At 33.9% G+C, this 21,529-nt stretch overlaps 1 protein-coding gene and 1 pseudogene across 1 annotated transcript; both read right to left on the reverse strand.

The window, feature by feature from the left end:
• Positions 1–1,092: 1,092 nt before the first annotated feature.
• On the reverse strand, positions 1,093–3,991 carry LOC142523621 (uncharacterized). Its single transcript, XM_075627322.1, has one exon. The coding sequence runs from the start codon at positions 3,085–3,087 to the stop codon at positions 1,537–1,539; it is 1,551 nt and encodes a 516-aa protein (XP_075483437.1). The 5' UTR covers positions 3,088–3,991; the 3' UTR covers positions 1,093–1,536.
• Positions 3,992–18,610: 14,619 nt separating this feature from the next.
• Positions 18,611–20,978, reverse strand: LOC142523735 (beta-glucosidase 6-like; annotated as a pseudogene).
• Between the last annotated feature and the right edge of the window lie 551 nt (positions 20,979–21,529).

Genomic DNA, 21,529 nt, shown 5'->3' on the forward strand with positions numbered 1-21,529 from the left:
AGAATATTACTTTTTATTATGAATATCGGTAGGGTTGACCCGTCTCACAAATTAAGATTCGTAAAACTGTCTCACAAGAGACCTTGCATTAAACTGTATCTAGTATAGAATACATGTATACAATGCAAATACATGTATACAATGCATTTATGTTATATATATACATCGTCTAATTATTATGAAGTTAAAAATACAAATTTTTTCTGTAAAACTTAAATCAAGAACAAAAGTGGAGGTGGGATTAATTTTTTAATGGTTTTTTCTTAATTTCAAATCGTAAATAAATTATTTCTTGTTCACCTTTTTCGTAACTTGAATCGGAGAAATTATAATGATTTGAAATTACAAAATTATTATTATTTTATTTCATTTTATTTTTTTTAAAAGAAATTTCGAAATGTTTAAACTTGGCGTTCGTGTGATGTCGTACGACTACAAACTAATTAGACTAGTCGTTGGGTGTGGGCTCAAAACCGATCCAACATGGCAGATAAAGTAATAATGGGCCCAACTAATTTCGGAGGACAATATGGATGAAATGACACAAACAGTCTTCACATAGATTCACCAACCCTGTATCAGGCGAATATTTACACCTATTTAATAAATATAAATTCTCTCATTTAATACATATCAAGTCCCCACCCCCCAACCCTTAATTATTTTTTTTAGAGCTGCCTATGTATGATTATATAAAGATGATGTTTCTATCAAATTCATTTAATAATTTGCAATCTTGATCTTCTTATTTTAGAGTTTTAATTTTTAAAAATAAATAATAGGTATCTTAATAAATAATAGATGATTCAAATAAGAGAGCTGTCTCACAAAATATGACCCATGAGACCGTCTTACATAAGTTTTTGTCTATAATTAATGATTTATGATGCACATATTTTCTTGAAATTTTCATCCCATGGTGGTAACTTGTGTTCCAATGGAAGCGAGCAATTCAAAGACAAAACTCAACTTCCTTGCCAAACACTTCGAGTTCACCTTTTTGTTGTCTCCTTCAATTGAATGAAGAACAATGAATTTGATTTATGACAAAAGGACAATCATAATAGTTCCTTGGCTAAATACAACAAGCCAAAATAATAAACGAAATGTGGCTGAAGGAACCAAAGAAGGTTTGGTTAAGCTCGAGAATTTGATATTATAGTCAAGATTGAGACCTGTTCAGCATCTTCAAATAGAATAAAGGCGAGGAAATAAACTCCGAAATAACATGAAATACCTCCATATAAAGTGGTCTGAGCTGCTAATCTGAAACCTGTGAACTTGCTAACTAACAAATTATATTTTCAGGTGTCGCGATTCAATACTTAAAAAATCAAAGAAAGTAAACTTGAAAGAGTCCAAAGATTTGGCGTATGCTCTTGAAGCATGATGCAGAAAATGGCATGAAATGATTAAACATGAAGTGAAACAGGTCAAGTGCGTTCTTAGTACCATTCTTGATCTTTGCAAGAGTGTCTTTATACACTAAAATCAACTGAATTTTGACTTGTTGTCTTGTTATCTTCAAAATACCACTTAAAAGAACCGGCCTCGTCCATCATCTTCATCTTCCTCAGGAGCAGGAAGATTGAGATCGAGCAAATTGTGAGGCTCGGTCTTCTTTTTTCGACTCCGATTCTGATTTTCATAGTTGGAAACGATAAAATGTGACCTCTTGTGGCCGCCTAAGGCCTGACCATTCTTAAAAACTCTGTCGCAGAAAGGGCAAACATGCCCTTTGTTCTTTTTAGGCTTAATCTTTAGCTGAGATGAACTCTTAGCACTTGGTTTTCTGTTATCAGTTGTTTGGACGTCGGTAAAATCATTAAGAATATTTTCACCACTTTCATATCTTGATTCGTAGTACGCGTTGCTCCTCTTGTGGCACGGTCTGTGCCCTCCAAGAGCCTGATATGACTTGAAGGTCTTTTTGCAGTTGAAACATTCATATTTAGTTTTCTGAGAATTACTGCACGCATCACCCTCTATATGGCCGTTTTTCATCGACCTGGTCGTGTTATTCCATGATTCTGGATCTTCATAACTACGCTTCCTCTTTCTTGATTCAATCCTAGCAAATTTTGACGCAATAGCAGAATTATCATACTCATTTTCCTTGCTGAATTCATTTCTTAGTTCTGGTCTAAAATTCTTCTTTCTATTCTCACTCCTCCCAAACTCAGCTCCATACTCCTCAACCCCTCTTCCAACTGATGCATCGGACTCAGCCTTAGCACATTCATCCAAGAAATACCCAGAATCCGAATTCTCCATTTTCGCAATTTCAACGTTCAAAGAAGTATCCTTTAACTTCCTATCCCCAATATTCTTCACTTGAGGAGTTTCCTCACCAATGTAAACGCCATTTATGCCTTCATTTTTACCCAATCTCATGTCAATTGAAGAAGACTTTGTCTCAAGAACAACAGAAATGTTATCAGAAGATTCGACAACCGAATTGACACCAACCTTATTCCCAGAATCCTTCGACAACAACATTAAACACATAGCTACTTCCTCTTGATCTTTTCCATCAATCTCGGAAACAAGTGAAGATCCATTGTTAGCTAATGAAAATGTAGGAGACTTAACATCAACCTTCTTGCACTTCTTACTTTTAGATGATCCAGTTCTTAGCCCAGAATCATCAACTTCTTCGGTATCTGAATAACTATCCAACACCATCTTCTCATTCTCACTAGTCCAAGAATGATCATCCTTCAAACCTCTATCCTTCTCAGAGTGGCAAGCCATGTGACCACACAATGCTTTCATCGATAGAAACCCTTTACCACATTGCTTGCAAACTCTGTCTTGTACCAAAGGGAAAGTTGAATCCACAGCCCTCCAAGTTTTCCTAGGATTTTCTCTTAACCCGTAACTAGACTGCCCATTTCCAAGTTCAGCAACCTTCGATTCTGACATGATATGCTGCTGCCCAGCAATGTTGGCCTCAAAATTTTCATCAAAATGAGACGAATTTGCTATTACATGAGACCTCATATGACCGCCCAGTGACTTCCCACATGGGTACCTCTTGTTGCACAACTTACAAACAAACCTCAAATCTTGATCCTCCTCCATCATATAACTTGATTCACAAACGAAAACAAGAAAACCCAGCACCAAAATCAAATCAGAAAACAGATACCTGAATTAAAATACTAAACCAAGTGACGAACCTGCATTTCTATCTCTACCACAGCCCTAACACTTGAACAAACAGAGGAACAAAAAAAGAGCACCACCCCAGATCCGAAAAACAGAACAAAAAGCACAAAAGCGAAGTCGGAAAGGCTAAAATCTGAACTACGAAGTGGGGGCACAGATCGCTAGGAGTATACTGAAGAATCAAACTTGTTCGGATGTGACAGTTTTAAAGGAAGTAAAATCACGACCCAATACGCAAAGAAAACAATCTTGAATACCACATCTGCGTAATCTCCCACACAATACAGAAAAAAAAATAAAAAAGAAAGAAAGTCACGCGTATTAATGCTCCAAGATTTCCAAGATTTTAATGCGGAAAGAATCAAACTTTTGAACAGATGGGTCGCTAATGATGGCCTTGAACCAGCCTTAACCTATCAAGATAAAGAACTAAAACAGAAAACAAGGACTCTTTCTTCCCCATTTTTCTCTCCCGCATATACATACACACTCTCTCTCACCATATATTGTATATACATCTATTTCCTGTTTTGTGGGTGTCATAGTAGGAGGAGAATTCCATGCATGGAGGCAAAATGTGTGTGAGAAAATAGCTTGGAATTAAAATAGAGGCGGCACGTGTTCTTCTTGGAGGAGAAATCGGACGGCCAAGATCCGCTGGATTGATAGCTGCTCAACAAACGCCAAATCGAAAAGGATTTTCCATATTATTTGCAAAAATATGTAACTTCCAAAGTTTTATGAACTAATTAATGGCTTTGTTTGTGTTTGTTCAAACGTCCACACCAAACCGAAGAGACCTAATTTTCAGCTATTATGTGTTGTCGTATTCCGATTCCACCCCAGTCCCAATTTTACTTGAAATCAAGACTCTTAGCCATCAAAATCGAACGAATCGAACCGAACCGAACCGAATCTTATTTATTTGGCTTTGTTTTTAGTCGATCGTGATTCGAATCGGTTTTTACAATCAATCAGGTGAAAAAATTGGTTGATTCAAGATTTAGATAATAAAGGATATAAAGCTCATCGAATCGGGAGTTGGGGGCGATATTTTTGTCACCAAATTGTATAGGTATGATATGTAGAAAATTAATATCTTTATTTTTACTTTATAATATTATAATCGAATTTTTAAACGATATAATATTTTCATTTTAAAAAATAACTTAAATTTAAAATAAATTATCCAAAATGAACGTAATGAAAATTATTGATGTGATTTGGTTTGATAATAATTCATATTCGGGATTTTGTTTGATATATCGATAAATTTAATTTGGTTTAATTTTTGTACAACCAACAATGCATTATACTGGTCATCCTCGAAGTTACATGTTCCAATCCAGTTCTCATGGTTGCTAATTACCATGGGTATTTTAAATGGTTGTTTTACTTTTCCAATTAATTTATACCAAAAACATGTGTGAGACGGTAACATGAGTCGTATTCTGTGAGAAAGATATCTTATTTGGGTCATCTATAAAAAATAATTACTTTTTATGTTGAGAGTATTACTTTTTATTGTGAATATCGGTAGGGTTGACCTGTCTCACAGATAAAGATTCGTGAGACCGTCTCACAAGAGACATAGTCTTACTTTATACATCATTATATTATATTACATGTCAATTTTATGATACGACTTTCTAACCCAACTCGACTCATGAAATAATATTATTTTTATGTCAAAATTATTACTTTCAATTGCATTTATGGATAAGACCAACTCTTTTAACATATCCATTAGATCATCTCACAAGAGTCTACTCTAATTTATACGAGTCAAACTACATGTTAAATGAGAGTTATACATTGGGTTACAACGAGTATTTAACTATCCTAAATATTTTAGAAAGAGTTTTCCAAATAAAACGTAAGAATAATTTTGTTATTTTAAATGTATTTTCGAACTCTCATTGTACATATATCATTTTCCAATTTATATAGTCAAAATGGATACAAATGTCCTCTTTAATTTCAAGTAATGCTTCCCCATGATTACTCTATATGTTTAAATGAATTGTTTTTTTTTTAAAATTAAATCTAAATTTGATATATTTAGAGGTGAATCTGGAGAAATAAATGACATTTAAAAATCGAAGAAGCATAGGAAGTCAAATATTGTCCTTAATAGAATATGAATGGTTGCTTCCAAAGAATTAATAAAGTTTGGATAATGATATTAGGTGTGATATATTTATATTAATGTTATATATTATTGACATGTGTACATAGCATAATCATAATATAATAAATAAAAATATGGAAAAAAAATAATAACAATATGAAAGTTTATAATGATGTCATTTTATGTATAATAACTACTAATTTTACAAAGTGATACATCATTTTGTGTTATTTATTTAATTTCTTTTAATTAATTCATGATTTTATATATTATTATTTTATTGAAATATAGAGGGAACCAAACCGTAAAGAAAAAGCCAAAGAATCAAATTATAATTTCCATTTATTTCACATTCCTTGAAATATTGTGATTATCGCATTGTGGTTTTAATTGGAAAAGATTTCCTTTTGATGGAGAAAATTGATTGCTTTACAAAGGGAGATTACATGAAAAAATCTTTAGCAGATCTACTCCCATAAATTTAGTCAGTAGAGAAATTAATAATTGAAGGTTGAAGCAATTATCGTGTGTATAAAGTGTTTTTTTATTTAATTTAAAAAAATGATGTGATTTATTTTTAGTATAAGGGTATTATTATCATTTGAAATTTATTTTATTTATGGAGAAAAAAATAATATTGATATTTAAAAAATGGTCGAGACCAAATAGATTCTTTACATAATATTATACCTATTTATTGGATCATAGACAATCGACATAAATTCCACAAAAATATAATGGAATTTTCAGGTATTTGATGGATAACAAAGTCTTTATTGACTTTGTATTAAGTTAATTTTTTTGAACTCATTATGTTATCTTCATCCTTTATTAAACCATTATTACTTTTCAAACATCATAAACATGACTTACAAGTAGGGGTGTCAAAATGCGACACGACCCGTCAACCCGACACGACCCAACACGAAAAAAATCAGGTTCGGATTGAGGTTTTTCGGGTTCGGGTTGGGTTGATTCGGGTTAGTGCCATGTTAGGCGGGTTTCGGGTTGGGTCGCGGGTTGACCCGCGAACTTTTTTTTTTGAAAATATTACCTATATTTTTATATATTGTATACTTGAACAAAATTTATTGTATATTTATATGATAAATTTTCATCATTTAATATTTATTTGCATATTTTTATTTTTTTAACAATTTTTTATTTGATTTAGTAAATATACTTTTAATTTTCTACGATTAAATTTTCAAATTTAAATCGGGAATTTTGTTATTATGTGTTTAAATTAAAATATTATTATTATTTTTTATTTTTTTGAATTTTTTTCATTAATTTTTTTAAAATTTTTTTAAAAAAATAAATAAAATTCGGGTTAGGCGGATTAGACGGGTTGAGTCGGGTTATACGGGTTCGTGTTCGGGTTGGGGGTTTTCGGGTTACTTCGGGTTCGGGTTGGGTTCGGGTTGAAAAAAAAATAAAAAAAATTTCGCGGGTTGACCCGAAACCCGACCCAACCCACCCGGTTGACAGCCCTACCTACAAGAGTTCATATTAGATGTCGTCTAACAATTTTTACTACATAACAAGAAGATTAGGTTTATATATATATCTTAAATGTCGATATTCGTAAGACGGGTCGACTCATCTATACATGCAATTAAAAATAATATTTTTGACATAAAAATAATATTTTTCCTGCGTCGAGTCGGGTCAGAGATATATCTCACAAAAGTTAACTCGTGAAACAGTCTCATATGAATTTTTTTGTGTAACAAAAGAATAAATCTTTTACGAGATGGTCTTATAGATAAATATATGTGGCAAAAACTTGTGTGAAACAGTCTAACATGTCGTATTTTGTGAGACTGATATCTTATTTGGGTCATCCATGAAAAAGTATTATTTTTTATGCTAAGAGTATTACTTTTTATTGTGAATATCGGTAAGGTTGACTCGTCTAACAGATAAAGATTCGTGAGACTGTCTCACAAGAAACCTACTCAATATATGTTCACTACTGGGAAAATGTTACAGAAGCTTGAGTTCCTGTATAATACTGGAGAGGCTACCACTCCCGAACTGGTGTCAGAGTTGAAAAGAGTGCGGGAGCACTTGAACATAGCTGTGTGGGTGGACGTATTTAAGGATGGTCATATCTATCAGCTAATGCTTCGAAAGGAACTGAAAATCCTTAAGCGCATAGCTGTTTCTCAGAGCTTTGTCAAGACATCTACCGCACCTTTATCCACTTGGTTGAAAATGTGGATAATTGTTGTAGAAAAGAAATATGATGATGTAATCTGTGCAAACGTTTATGGTTGAATGAATTATTTATATGAGCTTAATTTTGTTTTTCTCTTTCCTGCAAATGATAAATTTCATCAGTTGTTATATATGAATTGCGAACTTAAACAGATGAACTGATGAAAGACTAACTTATATAAGTTGACTATGAACTTAAATCAGTTAAGCATTAAGTAATAAATGACAAACTGATATCAGTTTATAATGAACAATTGATAAATAAGAAGCCTGAGTAAATGAGAAAAACGCTTCGGTTGACTTGAGACTCTTTGGTTTCTTCAACATTTAATGTCATCTGTCTATAAATAAGACGAGAGAGATAAAATGTGAGACAATAACAGTTCAATATGTCGGATTCAAGTAATTCTGATGCATGCAGCAGCACGCATATTCAAGTTACTGAACAATTGAGTCCTTATTTAGAAGAGTTGAAGAAAACGATGGACGGAATATGTCTTGACGAAAGTGATGTCAACATGGTTCAAAATTCATGATTTGCAGAGGATAAGTAGTAGTGGTGTTGCTTCCTTCTCGTGCTCAAGCAGCAACAGCAAGAAAATACATTGATCGTTTTGAAGTCAGGCATGTTACAGACCTGGTTGATGACAATGTTCTGTTACAAGCAATGCTATGGAAAGAATGGCATGTGATTGAGAAGATTTCTACAACTGAACCATTTTTTAGAATCCGAATTTATGAGTTGAATAATTGGATTACAGAATGGCAAGATTCAGTTGGTCCTAAGTTATCTTCTGTAAGATGTAATCGATTTTATTCTTAATAAAGTATCATTTCCAATTTGTTGTTGTGTTCTTATTTTTTGCAAAGAATTTTATTAGTAAAACAACATCAATAATAATTTTTAGGACAAGTCAATTAAACCAAGAATATTGCGAAAGTAAGAAAACTTAGTCTCGGGTAATGGTTTGGTGAAGATATCAGCTGCTTGTTGCTCAGTTGAAATATACTCCAGTCTAATGTTCTTCTTCAAAGCATGATCTCTAATGAAGCGGTGCCTGATATCTATATGCTTGGTCCTTGAGTGAAGAACTGGATTATAGGTGATGGCAATTGTGCTCGTATTGTCACAAAATATGGGCGATTCATTTGTAATTACTCCATAATCTCTCAGTTGTTGCTGGATCCAGATCAGTTGTGCACAACAACTACCAGCAGCAAGGTATTCTGCTTCAGTTGTTGAGGTATCTATGGATGTCTGCTTTTTACTGAACCAAGAGATCAGTCTGTCTCCTAGAAACTGACAAGATCCACTTGTACTTTTACGATCAAGCTTACATCCTGCATAATCTGCATCTGAATATCCAACTAAATTGAAAGTAGAGTCTTTAGAATACCATAATCCAACATTTTGTGTACCCTTAAGATATTTCAAAATTCTTTTAGCAGCTGAGAAATGTGATTGCTTAGGATTTGCTTGAAATCTAGCACACATACAAACAGCAAATACAATATCAGGACGACTGGCAGTTAAGTACAACAATGAACCTATTAAACCTCGATATAATGTCGCCTCAACTGATATTCCACCTTGATCAGTGTCCAATTTTACTGATGAGCTCATGGGAGTATTTGCAGCTGAACATGATTCCATGCCAAATTTCTTCAGCAGCTCCTTTGTATATTTAGTTTGACTGATGAATATACCAGTCTCCAGTTGTTTCACTTGCAGTCCAAGAAAGAATGTCAGTTCACCCATCATGCTCATTTCAAACTTATCATGCATTAGCTTAGCAAACTTTTCGCATAATTTGGGATTAGTTGACCCAAATAAGATATCATCAACATAAATTTGAACTAATAAAATGTGATCATTCTTAGCAAATTTGAACAAGGTCTTATCAACTGATCCAACAGAAAAATCATGATCAGTTAGAAATTTTGAAAGAGTTTCGTACCAAGCTCTGGGAGCTTGTTTAAGACCATATAAGGCTTTGTTCAAATGATATACATGATCAGGAAAGTTGTGATTTACAAAACCTGGGGGTTGTTCAACATATACTTCCTCTTGTAGTTGACCGTTCAGAAATGCACTCTTTATATCCATCTGATAGACCTTGAAGTTCTTGTGTGATGCATAAGCGAGAAAAATTCTGATTGCTTCCAGTCTTGCTACTGGAGCATACGTCTCATCATAGTCAATTCTTGTGCCACTAATCTTGCTTTGTTGCGTCCAACTGAACCATCCTCGTTCAGTTTATTTCTGTATACCCATTTTGTACCTATAATAGTTTTTGAAATTGGTCTTGTAACTAAGTTCCAGACATTGTTATAAGTGAACTGATTTAGCTCTTCTTGCATTGCATTTACGCAGTTAGGATCAGCAAGAGCTTCATCAGTTTTATTCGGTTCTAGTTGTGAAACAAAAGCTGAATAGATAAATAAATTTAGCATTTGATTGCGAGTTCTTACTGGATCAGATGGATTTCCTATTACCAGTTCAGGTGGATGTGATTTTCTCCATCTGTACTCAGTATTTGTTGTATCAGCAATTTCTTCAGTTGGTAACTGAACACAGTTTTCAGTCTCAGTTGGTGCTTCGTCAACTGGTATTTGAATGTTATCATTATGCTCTATCAACTGATCATCAGCAACGACTTCTTGCACATCTGATTGGTCCAGTACTTCTGTACTCAGTATTTGTTGTATCAGCAATTTCTTTTGTTGGTATCTGAACACAGTTTAGAGTCTCAGTTGGTGCTTCGTCAACTGGTATTTGAATGTTATCATTATGCTCTATCAACTGATCATCAGCAACGACTTCCTGCACATCTTATTGGTCCAGTACTTCTGGTTCAGGTGTTTGAAGTATGTTTTGATTGCCATGACTTTCATTTTTGTCATCATCTTCCAAACTGATATCTGTAAATCGATCAACTAGCTCAACTTGATCAGTTGGCTTATCAGTTAGTTCAGTTTCATCGAAATCAACATGAGCAGATTCTTCAACATTTAGGTTTTTCTTGTTGAAGACTCTATAAGCTATACTAACTGATGAGTATCCAAGAAATATTCCTTCTGCAGATTTAGCATCAAAAGCTTTTAAATAATTTTTACCATTATCAAGAATAAAAACATCTGCAGCCGAATATTTTGAAATAAGTAATTATACTTTTTCTTCCATGCCAGATCTCATATGGTGTTTTCATATGATTTTTATTAATCATTGATCTGTTCTGAGTGTAACACGCAGTATTTACTGCCTCTGCCCAAAATCTTTGAGAAATACCAGAATCAGCAAGCATCGTTCTAGCAGCTTCTTTAAGAGTCCGATTTCTTCTCTCAGCTACACCATTTTGCTGAGGAGTTCTGGCTGATGAGAGCTCATGCTTAATTCCAGCATTTTCTTGGAAATTTGAAAGAGTTTGATTAATGAATTCAGTTCCTCGATCAGATCTGATTCGATCAATTCCAACTGATTTTTCATTTAAAAGTCTTTTGAAGAGCTTTATTAGTTGCGAAGCAGTATGGTCTTTAGATTTGAGAAAAATAACCCAAGTAAATCTTGAAAAATCATCTACGACTACCAAGGTGTATTTTATTCCTCCTAAGCTCATGACTGGTATAGGACCAAAGAGATCCATGTGCAACAGTTCTAAACATCGGGATGAAGATTTACAGCCCTTGTTTTTAAAAGAGGATCGTACTTGTTTACCATACTGACATGCTGAGCAAAGTTTTTCTTTTGAAAAGTCTATTTTGGGCAAACCAGTTACAAGTTCATGTTTACTCAGATAGGCAATGGTTTTAAAGTTTAAATGATTTAGTCTCTTATGCCACAACCAATTTTTAGACGATTTGAAAGCAGTAAAACAAACTGGTGCATAAGTTTGATCATTCCAACTGGCTTTATATGTGTTTCCACAACGTTTGCCAGTTAGTATGATTTCATTATTTGAAGTTTTGACTGAACATGAGTTTTTGTCAAATTGTACTGAGAATCCACTGTCGCATAACTGACTGATGCTAATCAAGTTATACTTCAGGTTTTCTACTAATAGAACATCTTTAAAAGTAAAGTTACCATGGATAAGCTTACCCTTACCCACAGTTCTACCTTTGGAATTGTTCCCGAAACTGATGTTTGGACCACTGTATTTGATCAGTTGAGATAACGCACTTGCATCTCCTGTCATATGTCGCGAACATCCACTGTCCAAATACCATATTGAGTTCTTGTTTGTACCTGTTACCTGCAATCACACACATAATATAACTTGGTACCCATATCTATTTGGGTCCTGAACTGATTAGTCCCTTAGGAACCCACACTTGGATTAGTCTAACAGACTTTCCAGTAGCTGTATTTCCAAATGGTTTTTCTCGGCTTTTGTGTGCTTGGTGTGTAGTGTACAGATGATACAATATGTGTTTTAGCTTTATTCAACTGATTGTTCAGTCTATATCTCTTCTGAACTGGCTTGCAATTATAGTAATTGAAATAGCTATTCGAATAGTTCTTGTGAAACCTCTTTGATGACTGACTTTGTGAATCAGTTAGAGAATTTTTTATTATAACCAATCACATATCTTCTAGCCTAGTTCATATTCTCAGTAGGTTGCTCAATCAGTTTACTGGGCTCAATTTGTTCTTGTACCACTGTTGTTTTGACAAAGTGAATGTATTTCCCTTTGTCTGTTTTTAGCTTTGGTTGAGTATCATTTGGATACATTTCTCCTTGAGTGTTGAACCCTAAACCCGTTTTATCAGAAACTGATTTTTGTGAATTCTGCATCTCATTCAGTGCAGCAGATGACTTGTTCCAAGACTGAATGAGCTCATTTTGTTTTGAGTTTTCAAGAATCAACTTCTGGATTAATGACTGATTTTTGTTTCTCTCTGCTTTTAACTCAGCAATTTCCCTTTTTAGACTCAACCCATCAATTGATTCATCAGTTTTGGTTTTATTGTCTGTGGGATCAGTTTGCTTTGCTTTGATTTTTTCAAATGATGATGCAAGCTTTTGATACTCATTTACCATGTCATGTAGTGTTAGAATGAGTTCTTCTCGTGTGAAATCAGTTGAGCTGAAATTAAATACCTGTTGGCTTGATGATTTTCTTCTGCATCATTAGCCATCAAGCACTTGACTTCCTCATCATCACTAGAGCTGCATGAGCTTTCTGGTTCTGACTCCTCACTGTCAGTTTCTGCCCATTTAGATTTGTTTTCTTCAGCTAAGAGTACCTCATGTTTCTTTCTGAAGGACTTCTTATCTTCCTTGGGTCTTCTTTTGTGTTCATATGATTTCTTTCTTCTATCAGCTAAGCCTTGACTGTCCTTCTTGGGTTTAGGACAATCAACAATAAAGTGACCTGATTTGCCACAGTTGTAGCAGGCATTTTATTCATCTTTGGAGCTGTTCCTTTGGTATGGCTTCTGGAAGTTTCCTTGATTCTTTCTCATGAACCTTCCAAATTTTTTGATGAACAATGACATAGCATCACTGCTCAACTGATCAGCAGATTTCTCGATTGAATTGATTGGTTCTGTTCTGACAGCAGCTAGAGCAGTTGTAGCTGCAGGGGTAGATGGTTCTCCTTCTCTGGTCTGCAGCTCAAATTCATAAGCCTTTAAATCAGCAAACAGATCATGAAGTTCAATCTGGTTCAGATCTTTGGACTCCCTCATTGCCATGGTCTTGACATCTCATTCCTTGGGAAGACCTCTCATTACCTTCAGTGCAATCTCTTTGTTAGTATACACTTTTCCAAGTGCATTTAACTCATTGATGATACTGCTTACTCTTTCATCATACTCGTGCATTGATTCTCCTGCTTTCATTTTGATGTTATCAAACTTTTGAACAGCAACAGAAAGTTTATTTTCTTTGGTTTGATCATTTCCTTCACACAGCTGGATCAGCTTTTCCCAAATTTCTTTGGCTGTCTTACACATCTTTATTTTGCTGAAGGTTACTTTGTCCAGCGTTTTGTTCAGAATGTCTTTAGCCACATTATCAAGATTTGCTTTTCTTTTATCTTCAGTTGTCCATTCATCTCTGGGCTTTTCTATTCTTTGTGGTGCCCCTTCTGTTATGGCAACTGTTGTATTTGTTTTTAGAATCTTCATGGGTCCATCAGTTATGACATACCACATGTCATCATCTTGTGCAGCTAAATGAGCCTGCATTCTGATTTTCCAATCATCAAATTCTTCTCTGGAGAACATAGGAATTTTGTTGAATGAAGTCATGCTAGCAAGTTTATAGATCAAAAGTATTCAAGAACAAGATTCAACCGCTCTAATACCACTTGATATGATCGATTAACGTATCAAGAGTGTTTAGAAGGGGGGTTGAATAAACACTCACAATTAAAACTGATCTTTTCGAATTTTGAGTTCAGTTTGGTGACAAACTGATTCTCGGAATCTTGCTGGTCAATGACAATCAGTTAAACTAAAGTAGTTGCGGAAAATAACTGACTGACAGATAGAATACAAAACTGAAATAAAATACACAAGGATTGTTTCTGGATGTTCGGAGATTTCAATTACTCCTACGTCACCCCTTCTATCTCAAGGATAGAATTTCCACTAAAAGTCTTTGATCGAATACAAGATTTGTACTGACCCACTTCAGTTTGGACTTATCACTGCCAAAAATTGAAACTCTTAGTATCAAAAAATGTTCTCAGTGCGTAACTGATCTTAGCACTATCGAATTTAACGATTATTACAAAGTGCTAGTGAGCTCAAATTGTAGCCTTGACTGCTACGAATAAACCAAGCAAGAGTGAGCTAAGATTTTGGCAGAGTAACAGCAAGCTTTGAGTAGAGTGATCTTCTCTTTTTTTTTATTCAGCTGTTCTTCTGTCATATTTATAAGCTTCTCTTCCAATGGTAACTTGAGATATATTTGAATCTTTGTATCCGTTGATTGCCACTTCATTATTTCTTGGGCATTGTTTGCTTCATTTATTGTAATGCGGCGTCTTAACTGCTTTAGCCGAAATGCGTTGTTCTAAGCTGTATTGATTGAAGTGCGGCGTTTCATATTCAGTTGCAGTCTTCTATGTCTCTTTGTCAGTTGAATGTTCTTTCCCGAGACATGTTCAGTTGAAGGATGCTTAGCTTAGAAGCATACGGCTGAATGTATCAACTGATCGGTTTCCAACTGATCAGTTTTCTTTATTAGATCAGCTGACTTCAGTTGTTAAGTCCAGTTGCCTGAATTGCGCGTATCAGTTGGTTCATATTTTGTCAAACGCCGGAATTTAGTTTCCAACAGGTTAGGTTGTGAATTTGGCTAGAGTTACGTCTAGGACTACTTTTAAAAATGTTTTGGGACATTTTAAGAAGTTTGGTAAGCTTCGGGTCAATTTTAGAGGTCCAGTGGTGAAACGATTAATTTTTGGGTTTCTAGGGATAAAATGGTCATTTTGCACCCGGAGTGATATTTTGGTACTGGCAGCGCCCTGAGCATAAATTTATGATATTTTAAATGTTTATGCATCATGTTTATGATTTTTATGAAAATATGATAATTACGGTGCATATTTGGTTTAAAGAGAAAATTACGTATATGCATGCTTTTGATTAAGTGATGAATATGATGACACGTTTTGAAGGAAGTGATTTAGTTGTGACTAACACTATGAAATGATGATATGATTGGAGATATCGTGAGGGAAAAGGCCCAAAGGGAGCCCGTTTACGGGAGAAGGCCCTAGTGGGAGCCCGACGATCGTATTTCCATTGATATGATATGATGATATGATAGGCCCGGGCTCAGTTGACGGGTGAGAGTGTCGCTGATGTCCCCCGCCGCTCGGTACCATGGTTACACGTAGATGGATCCATCGACTGACATGATGACATGATGATACGAAAGTCATAGCTAATGAACAGAATTCAAATTAAGATTTTAACACATATATGCTGATACGATGATACATGCTATTACGATGTTTTGACAGGTCACATTTATGCATACGATATGATAACATGATAAGATATGTTTTGACACGTTACGATTTTACACGACACGCTTATGTTCATGTTTTTATGGTGAAATCGATCGACATATGGATTTACTTGGGGAGGACTGCTGGCTTTTTACATCATCATTAATTTCGTAATAATTTTTTTACACCCCCAAATAATGGAATAAGAATATTTATGATTCTAAATTAAGTACTCATTAGCTCGAATAGGTACTTATGAGGCCAAAAATACCTATTGACTGAATTAGGTACTTTAAGTACCAATTTAGGTATCATATTTTAACTTCACGGATGCCACCAAAAAAATCCACTCTAATAGGTATGATATCAAATTAATTATTCCTTTGTTATTTTGTGAATACCAACAAATATTTCAGGCATATGACCTTTGTGCATTCGGATTCTGGATTTTATGTTCAAATAAAAGTTATAGAACATTGTCTTGTCTTCAAAATGGAACCAGATTGGCTTGATTCCATTGGGTATTGAGGAAATAATACTCAAAATACTAAAATGTGCCAGAGATGTGCTGATGCAGAATTCACGAGAATTATGTTGTATGTTTTAGGTTACGAACGACTAGGTAAATGGCTTCATTTGGCAAAACCTTGTGAAGAATAATTGTTGGACTTCGAGTTTTCTTGCATATCTAATTTGCGGATCTTGATTTGAGGCAGTATTGAATTAATTATGAATTTTGAACAAAAAATGCTCTATTTGGATAATTGATCTGAGTTCTTGACTTATGTATTTTCATATTCGGTTGAAGTATTAACTTGGGTTGGCTCAATATTATTTACTTTAAGTTGGTTAGTAGCAATCGAGGTTTGTTTATCGATATATAATATTTTTAGTTGGTTTTGGGTCGAAATCTTGGATGGAACAAGAATTTAGTTGATATTATATTTTTTTTGATATTATAGTAGATTTCGGGGGTTCAAGACTTCTCAACCACATCTCTCGGTCTCTTTTTGATAATAATTGAAAGTTATGTTACGGTCGGTAAAATACGAGGTAAAAATATCATTTTTATTTTAAAATATAAATTATATGGCTCGATGAATTACTTGTGATTTGCTGATGATGGTTGTCTTGAGATGATCTTATTATGATATTGAGTTTATGATATTGATTTGAATCATTGCATTGCATCTTGAGCTACTTTTCAATTCAGATTTGATATGGAAGAGGTCACCTTGATTTGTTGGATGTATGAGGATATAATTGAGTTGGTATAGTGTATGCGGAGGTCGCTGCTATGACCTGAACATTTTCTATAGGTGCACCATAGTCCTGGGATTGTAGAACACAACACCTCACCCCGAGCGGATGAAAGGATTGAGCAAAGCGACCGGTCGGGTACAGCACTGGCTTCCTTGAAGCCTTACAACCTTCTGATTCTCTTCCCTTGGGTATCCTATGACCAAATGATTCACTTGAACTTGAGATTTATTGATAGCCGTAGCTTCTGATCATGCATTGAATCATATTGCATCTTTATGGATTTCATATGAACTAGTTGTCATTTTAATTCTCATATGTTATTGATTGTATCATACCTGGTTTATACTCACCGGCATGTCGGCTACCTCTTGTTTTTTTCATGTGCTTAATGGTAGGCGAGGTGAGGCTTGGGATGCTAGAGTACAGCTTCAAGCGATGAAATGCGAGTTAGAGTGTGATTCCCGGGTCTTAGGAGCTATTTGATGATACTTGGATTATTTTGGCTCACTAGTTTATTTTGGCATGTTAAAAATTATATTTCAAACATTTGAGACTTGTAAATTATTTTGTCAATGTTTATGTCGGTCTATGACACACAAGTTATGTGTTTTACTCAATCGTTTGCTTAGTTAGAGTTATCTTTGTTTCTTTGGCTTTTGCTTAGAACATGTTTTTTATATTTTTGGATGCTCATATTTTAGGTGAGATGCTGCCGTTTTATTTTAGAAAAGTTTAAAAAAAATTCCTCATGTATAATTATTAGAATTAGATGTTGGACTCGGGGCCCCATAGATTTCGTAAATATATAAGAATAGAGAATGAGAATAACTAACTATGCAAAATAGATTGAATAATTATTTTCATTCTCATTCCAAAGCTCTACTAAGTTTCAGCATAAAAAATGACATGTGGATGATATTTTTATTATCAAGCAAGGATGGATCTAGACAATGCACCAACCACAACATTTGGTGTTGTGGATATCTAATTGGCTTTTTGATTTGGGCTTCTTTTTTTTTTCCCCACTTATTTTCCCTCTCTTTTCCTCTTTTATTTTCCTTCCATTTTTTTCCTCTTCCACAAACATTAGCGGATAGTAAAATCGGTCATTTTACGACGGTGAACATTCTTGAATAGGTGACAGTGGTGTTGTGGATATTTAATGGGCTGTGTTGATTTGTATTTATTTTAAAATAGTTTTTTAGGTTTATTTTGTTAATCTCGTCTTCTTTTGTCTTTTTTCTTGTTTTTCTCTCTCGTTCAATTTTATTATTTTTTTAATTTTTGCAGAAAAAAATATAACATATAAGGTTCGATTTTTTTATTCAGTTAAATGTCTAATTCTTTTTCTAATTGTGTGGCTATCAAATTTTTTATTTGGTTTTGATATATATATGTATGCATGTATAACCATGTAAGATTAGATTAGCTCATGATATTCAATAATTCTTGGTAATGATGATGATTTTTCTTGGTTTTTTTGCTCGTGGCTTTGTTTCAACATTATTTTAATTTTTTTAAGAAGAAAATATATGCTTCTGATCTGTATTAAATTAGTAGATTATATATATATATATATATATCAAATATTTAATCAATAATTATAAAAAAAATATTGAAGAATGTATCGGGATTTTAAATTATGAATTTTCCTTTCATTTTTGCATAGACATGTTAATAGTTTTATATTGTTTAAATTTTTATTCATTGAAAAAAATTAATAATACTCATAAAATTCGAAAAAATGATATGGTTTTTCACATGTAAAAATTTAATATAGTAATATTTAATTGTAAAATTATTAATTTAACATAAAAAATTAAAATGTTTATATTTAATTGTAAAATTATTAATTTAACATAAAAAAATTAAAATGTTTGTTAAATAGTCGTTGTGGTATCTAATCCGCTTCTCGTCCTTGAGAGCATCCTTAATGGACATGAATGGGTTGTTCGCATCATCCATACCTTGAAAAAACAAGTGAAGTATGAAAAAAAAAATCATTAAATGCTGCAAATGATAAATATCCCAGAAATAATCTAAGATATGCAACAGAATACGTCAAGTAATGCTAGCTAATGAGATGAAATATGTAATAAAGAACATACCTAAAGAAGAAGCGCCGGAATCTGCAAGCTAGGGAGTCGTTGAGCAAGACGCCGATGATGTTTGTATGGCTAACGTTTGCGTATCATGTGATGTAGTGATTTATGCCTATTAAATCAAAGGAACCCTTCAATTGTCTGGACTCAGCCTCAGTAAATCTTGGCAACCGGCTTCCCACTGTTTTTTTCATTGAGCTTGGATAGTCACCAAATATCATAGGCTCGACAAACATATAGAAAAAAGGTCGTCAAGACATTATATACATATATATCGGCGACTCGAATCAGTCGCGATAAGATCAAGCGCGGGAATAGAAGTACTTACCAACCCAAGCTGAAATCTAAGGTCATTTGTCTTGCTTCGATGTCAGCAGGGGAGTTTGATAACGGCTTATACCAAAAGATATCCAGGCTTATTCCAATTGAACCATGTTGATATGGCTAAAGATAAAAAAAAAATCCCAAACAAACCTTAATTATGACAATAATATAATATTATTAATTCATCAGAAATTTCTTATCTAATTTCGTATGATTTATCATTTGGTATACTTAAAATAACATAAACCAAGCACAATCCAAGAAAGAATCAGAAGAGGTTTGGTCTGACACTCAAAATTAAGATACCTGATATTTTTGCACGTAAACATCCACCACAGAAGCATGAGAAAGAAGCACATTGTGGCCAACAATGTAAGGCTCTGTGGCCGAGTTCCCAGCTCTGCAAACTGCATGAAGAAGGATCGAACATCGGCTCGGGGCCTGAATCCCGATATCGTATCCTTGTGCAGTAAAGGTGTGTGGCTCATTGAAAGTGATCCAGTGCTTCACCCTATCGCCAAACTCATTGAAACATGTCTCCGGAAACGTCGTAAAGTCTTTTCTGTAAACCATTTTAAGAGCATTTAATTGTAAGAAAGATGTCTCATATATTCGGCACAGTTTTATTTTTATTTTTAAAAAAAAAAAGAAAAGAAAAGAAAAGTTGGGAATATGGAAGAGATGATTGGATCATTACATGCTTTGCGAGCCTTTGGGGAAGATCCCAGTGGTATAGTGTCACATATGGTTCGATCTCTACATATAGAAAAATATGTTTAATTAAATGAAATAAACTTATAAACTAAAGTACTAATTAATATACAACATAAAATTTGTGCCAAGATAAAATAATTTCATAATTAACAAATATAATGGTCACCATTGCCTAATAATGCGTCGATGAAATTTTGTAGTGATCGACTCCAACTTGATTGATTTCCCCAGTTCCATCTGATCGTGAACACTCATTAATTACAAGCTTAATTACGCAAATTAAAAAAAAAATGCAAATTTTATGATTTATGCTTGACTCTTTACTACTGTAATCATATATGTTATCAAATTTTAGTCGCTAACATGTCTAGTGTCATGTTAGCACTTCCACATAAAAATAATGACCAAAATTGAAAAAAAATAAAAAAATACAGAAATAAAACTCAATTATAACAACATAGCGAACCGAAATTTCAAAGAGCCTAACATATAGGAAAAACAATTTTCATATTTATATATGTGTGTGCACGAGCGCAGAATCAACTTACTAGGATAAATTCGGGACCAGACAATTGAAAACTTGTAGGCATCCGTGCCCATATCTTTCATAAGTTGTATATCTCCCTGTAAATACAACATTAAACTCATATTGCTACTAATTTTCAAGTCAATTCTTCCATATATCATGAGGATCGAAGCGTTATTTTTAAACCGGAGAAGTTAGTGCAAAGGGATAAGAATTCAATTCAAATTTTTTAGTTGGTCATGTATATTTTCAGTTTTTTTTTTTGCATTCGTGGCTCTCTATGTTGTCAAATTTCAGTTTTGTCCGTTATCTTTCTCTTTTTACAATTCTAGTCATTTTTTTTCTGAAGCGGTGTTTATATGTGTACTGCCATATTATATCAAAGTTTTCGCTGAAAATGTCACACCAAAATTAAATAACGGTAATTATAATTACAATTTTGAAAACTGTGAGTCGAATGAAAAAATGCCCGAATTTACGAGAATGATTTTACCAAAAGTAAGAACAAATGTGTCCCATATACTTTGACCTCTTCCATCCTCTCCTTCACAGCTCCTTCATACTAATTAATCAACAATAGAACAAGTCTGAGCTATATATAAACATGATAAGCACAAAAAGTATTGCTGTCGTGTATTTCATTTCACGTAGTTTTCGTGCTCATTTTTCTTGTTTGCATCATATTTTCACTGTTATTCATTGATATTGTATTTGACAAAAACTCAAAAAGCTGGAGAAATTGGTGAAAACAATTAACAAATGGATGTCACATAAGCAAAGGCCTCGAGAACTGCGGGAAAAGTTGGGGAAATAGAATGGTCAAAGTTGACTCAAAGGCCAATAAAGAACCCCAGTACATTAGGTGTGTCAATTGACTCAATAACCCAATAATTAAACAACCATATAATTAAATCCATAAAACCAACACAATCAACAAACCCAATATTTCTCCCCAACACCAAAATCCAAAGAATAACTAAACCAAAAGATTACCTTAGCTCCTTGAATCCAAAAGAACCTTGTTCTCACTTCAATAATCCAACAATAAGCTTGAATCAAAGAAAGGAAATAAAGAAATGTAGGAACCCTAGTCTCCCTTGAGCTGAA

The sequence above is a fragment of the Primulina tabacum genome, chromosome 14 (genome assembly GCF_025594145.1).
Source record: "Primulina tabacum isolate GXHZ01 chromosome 14, ASM2559414v2, whole genome shotgun sequence".
Taxonomy (NCBI): Eukaryota; Viridiplantae; Streptophyta; class Magnoliopsida; order Lamiales; family Gesneriaceae; genus Primulina; species Primulina tabacum.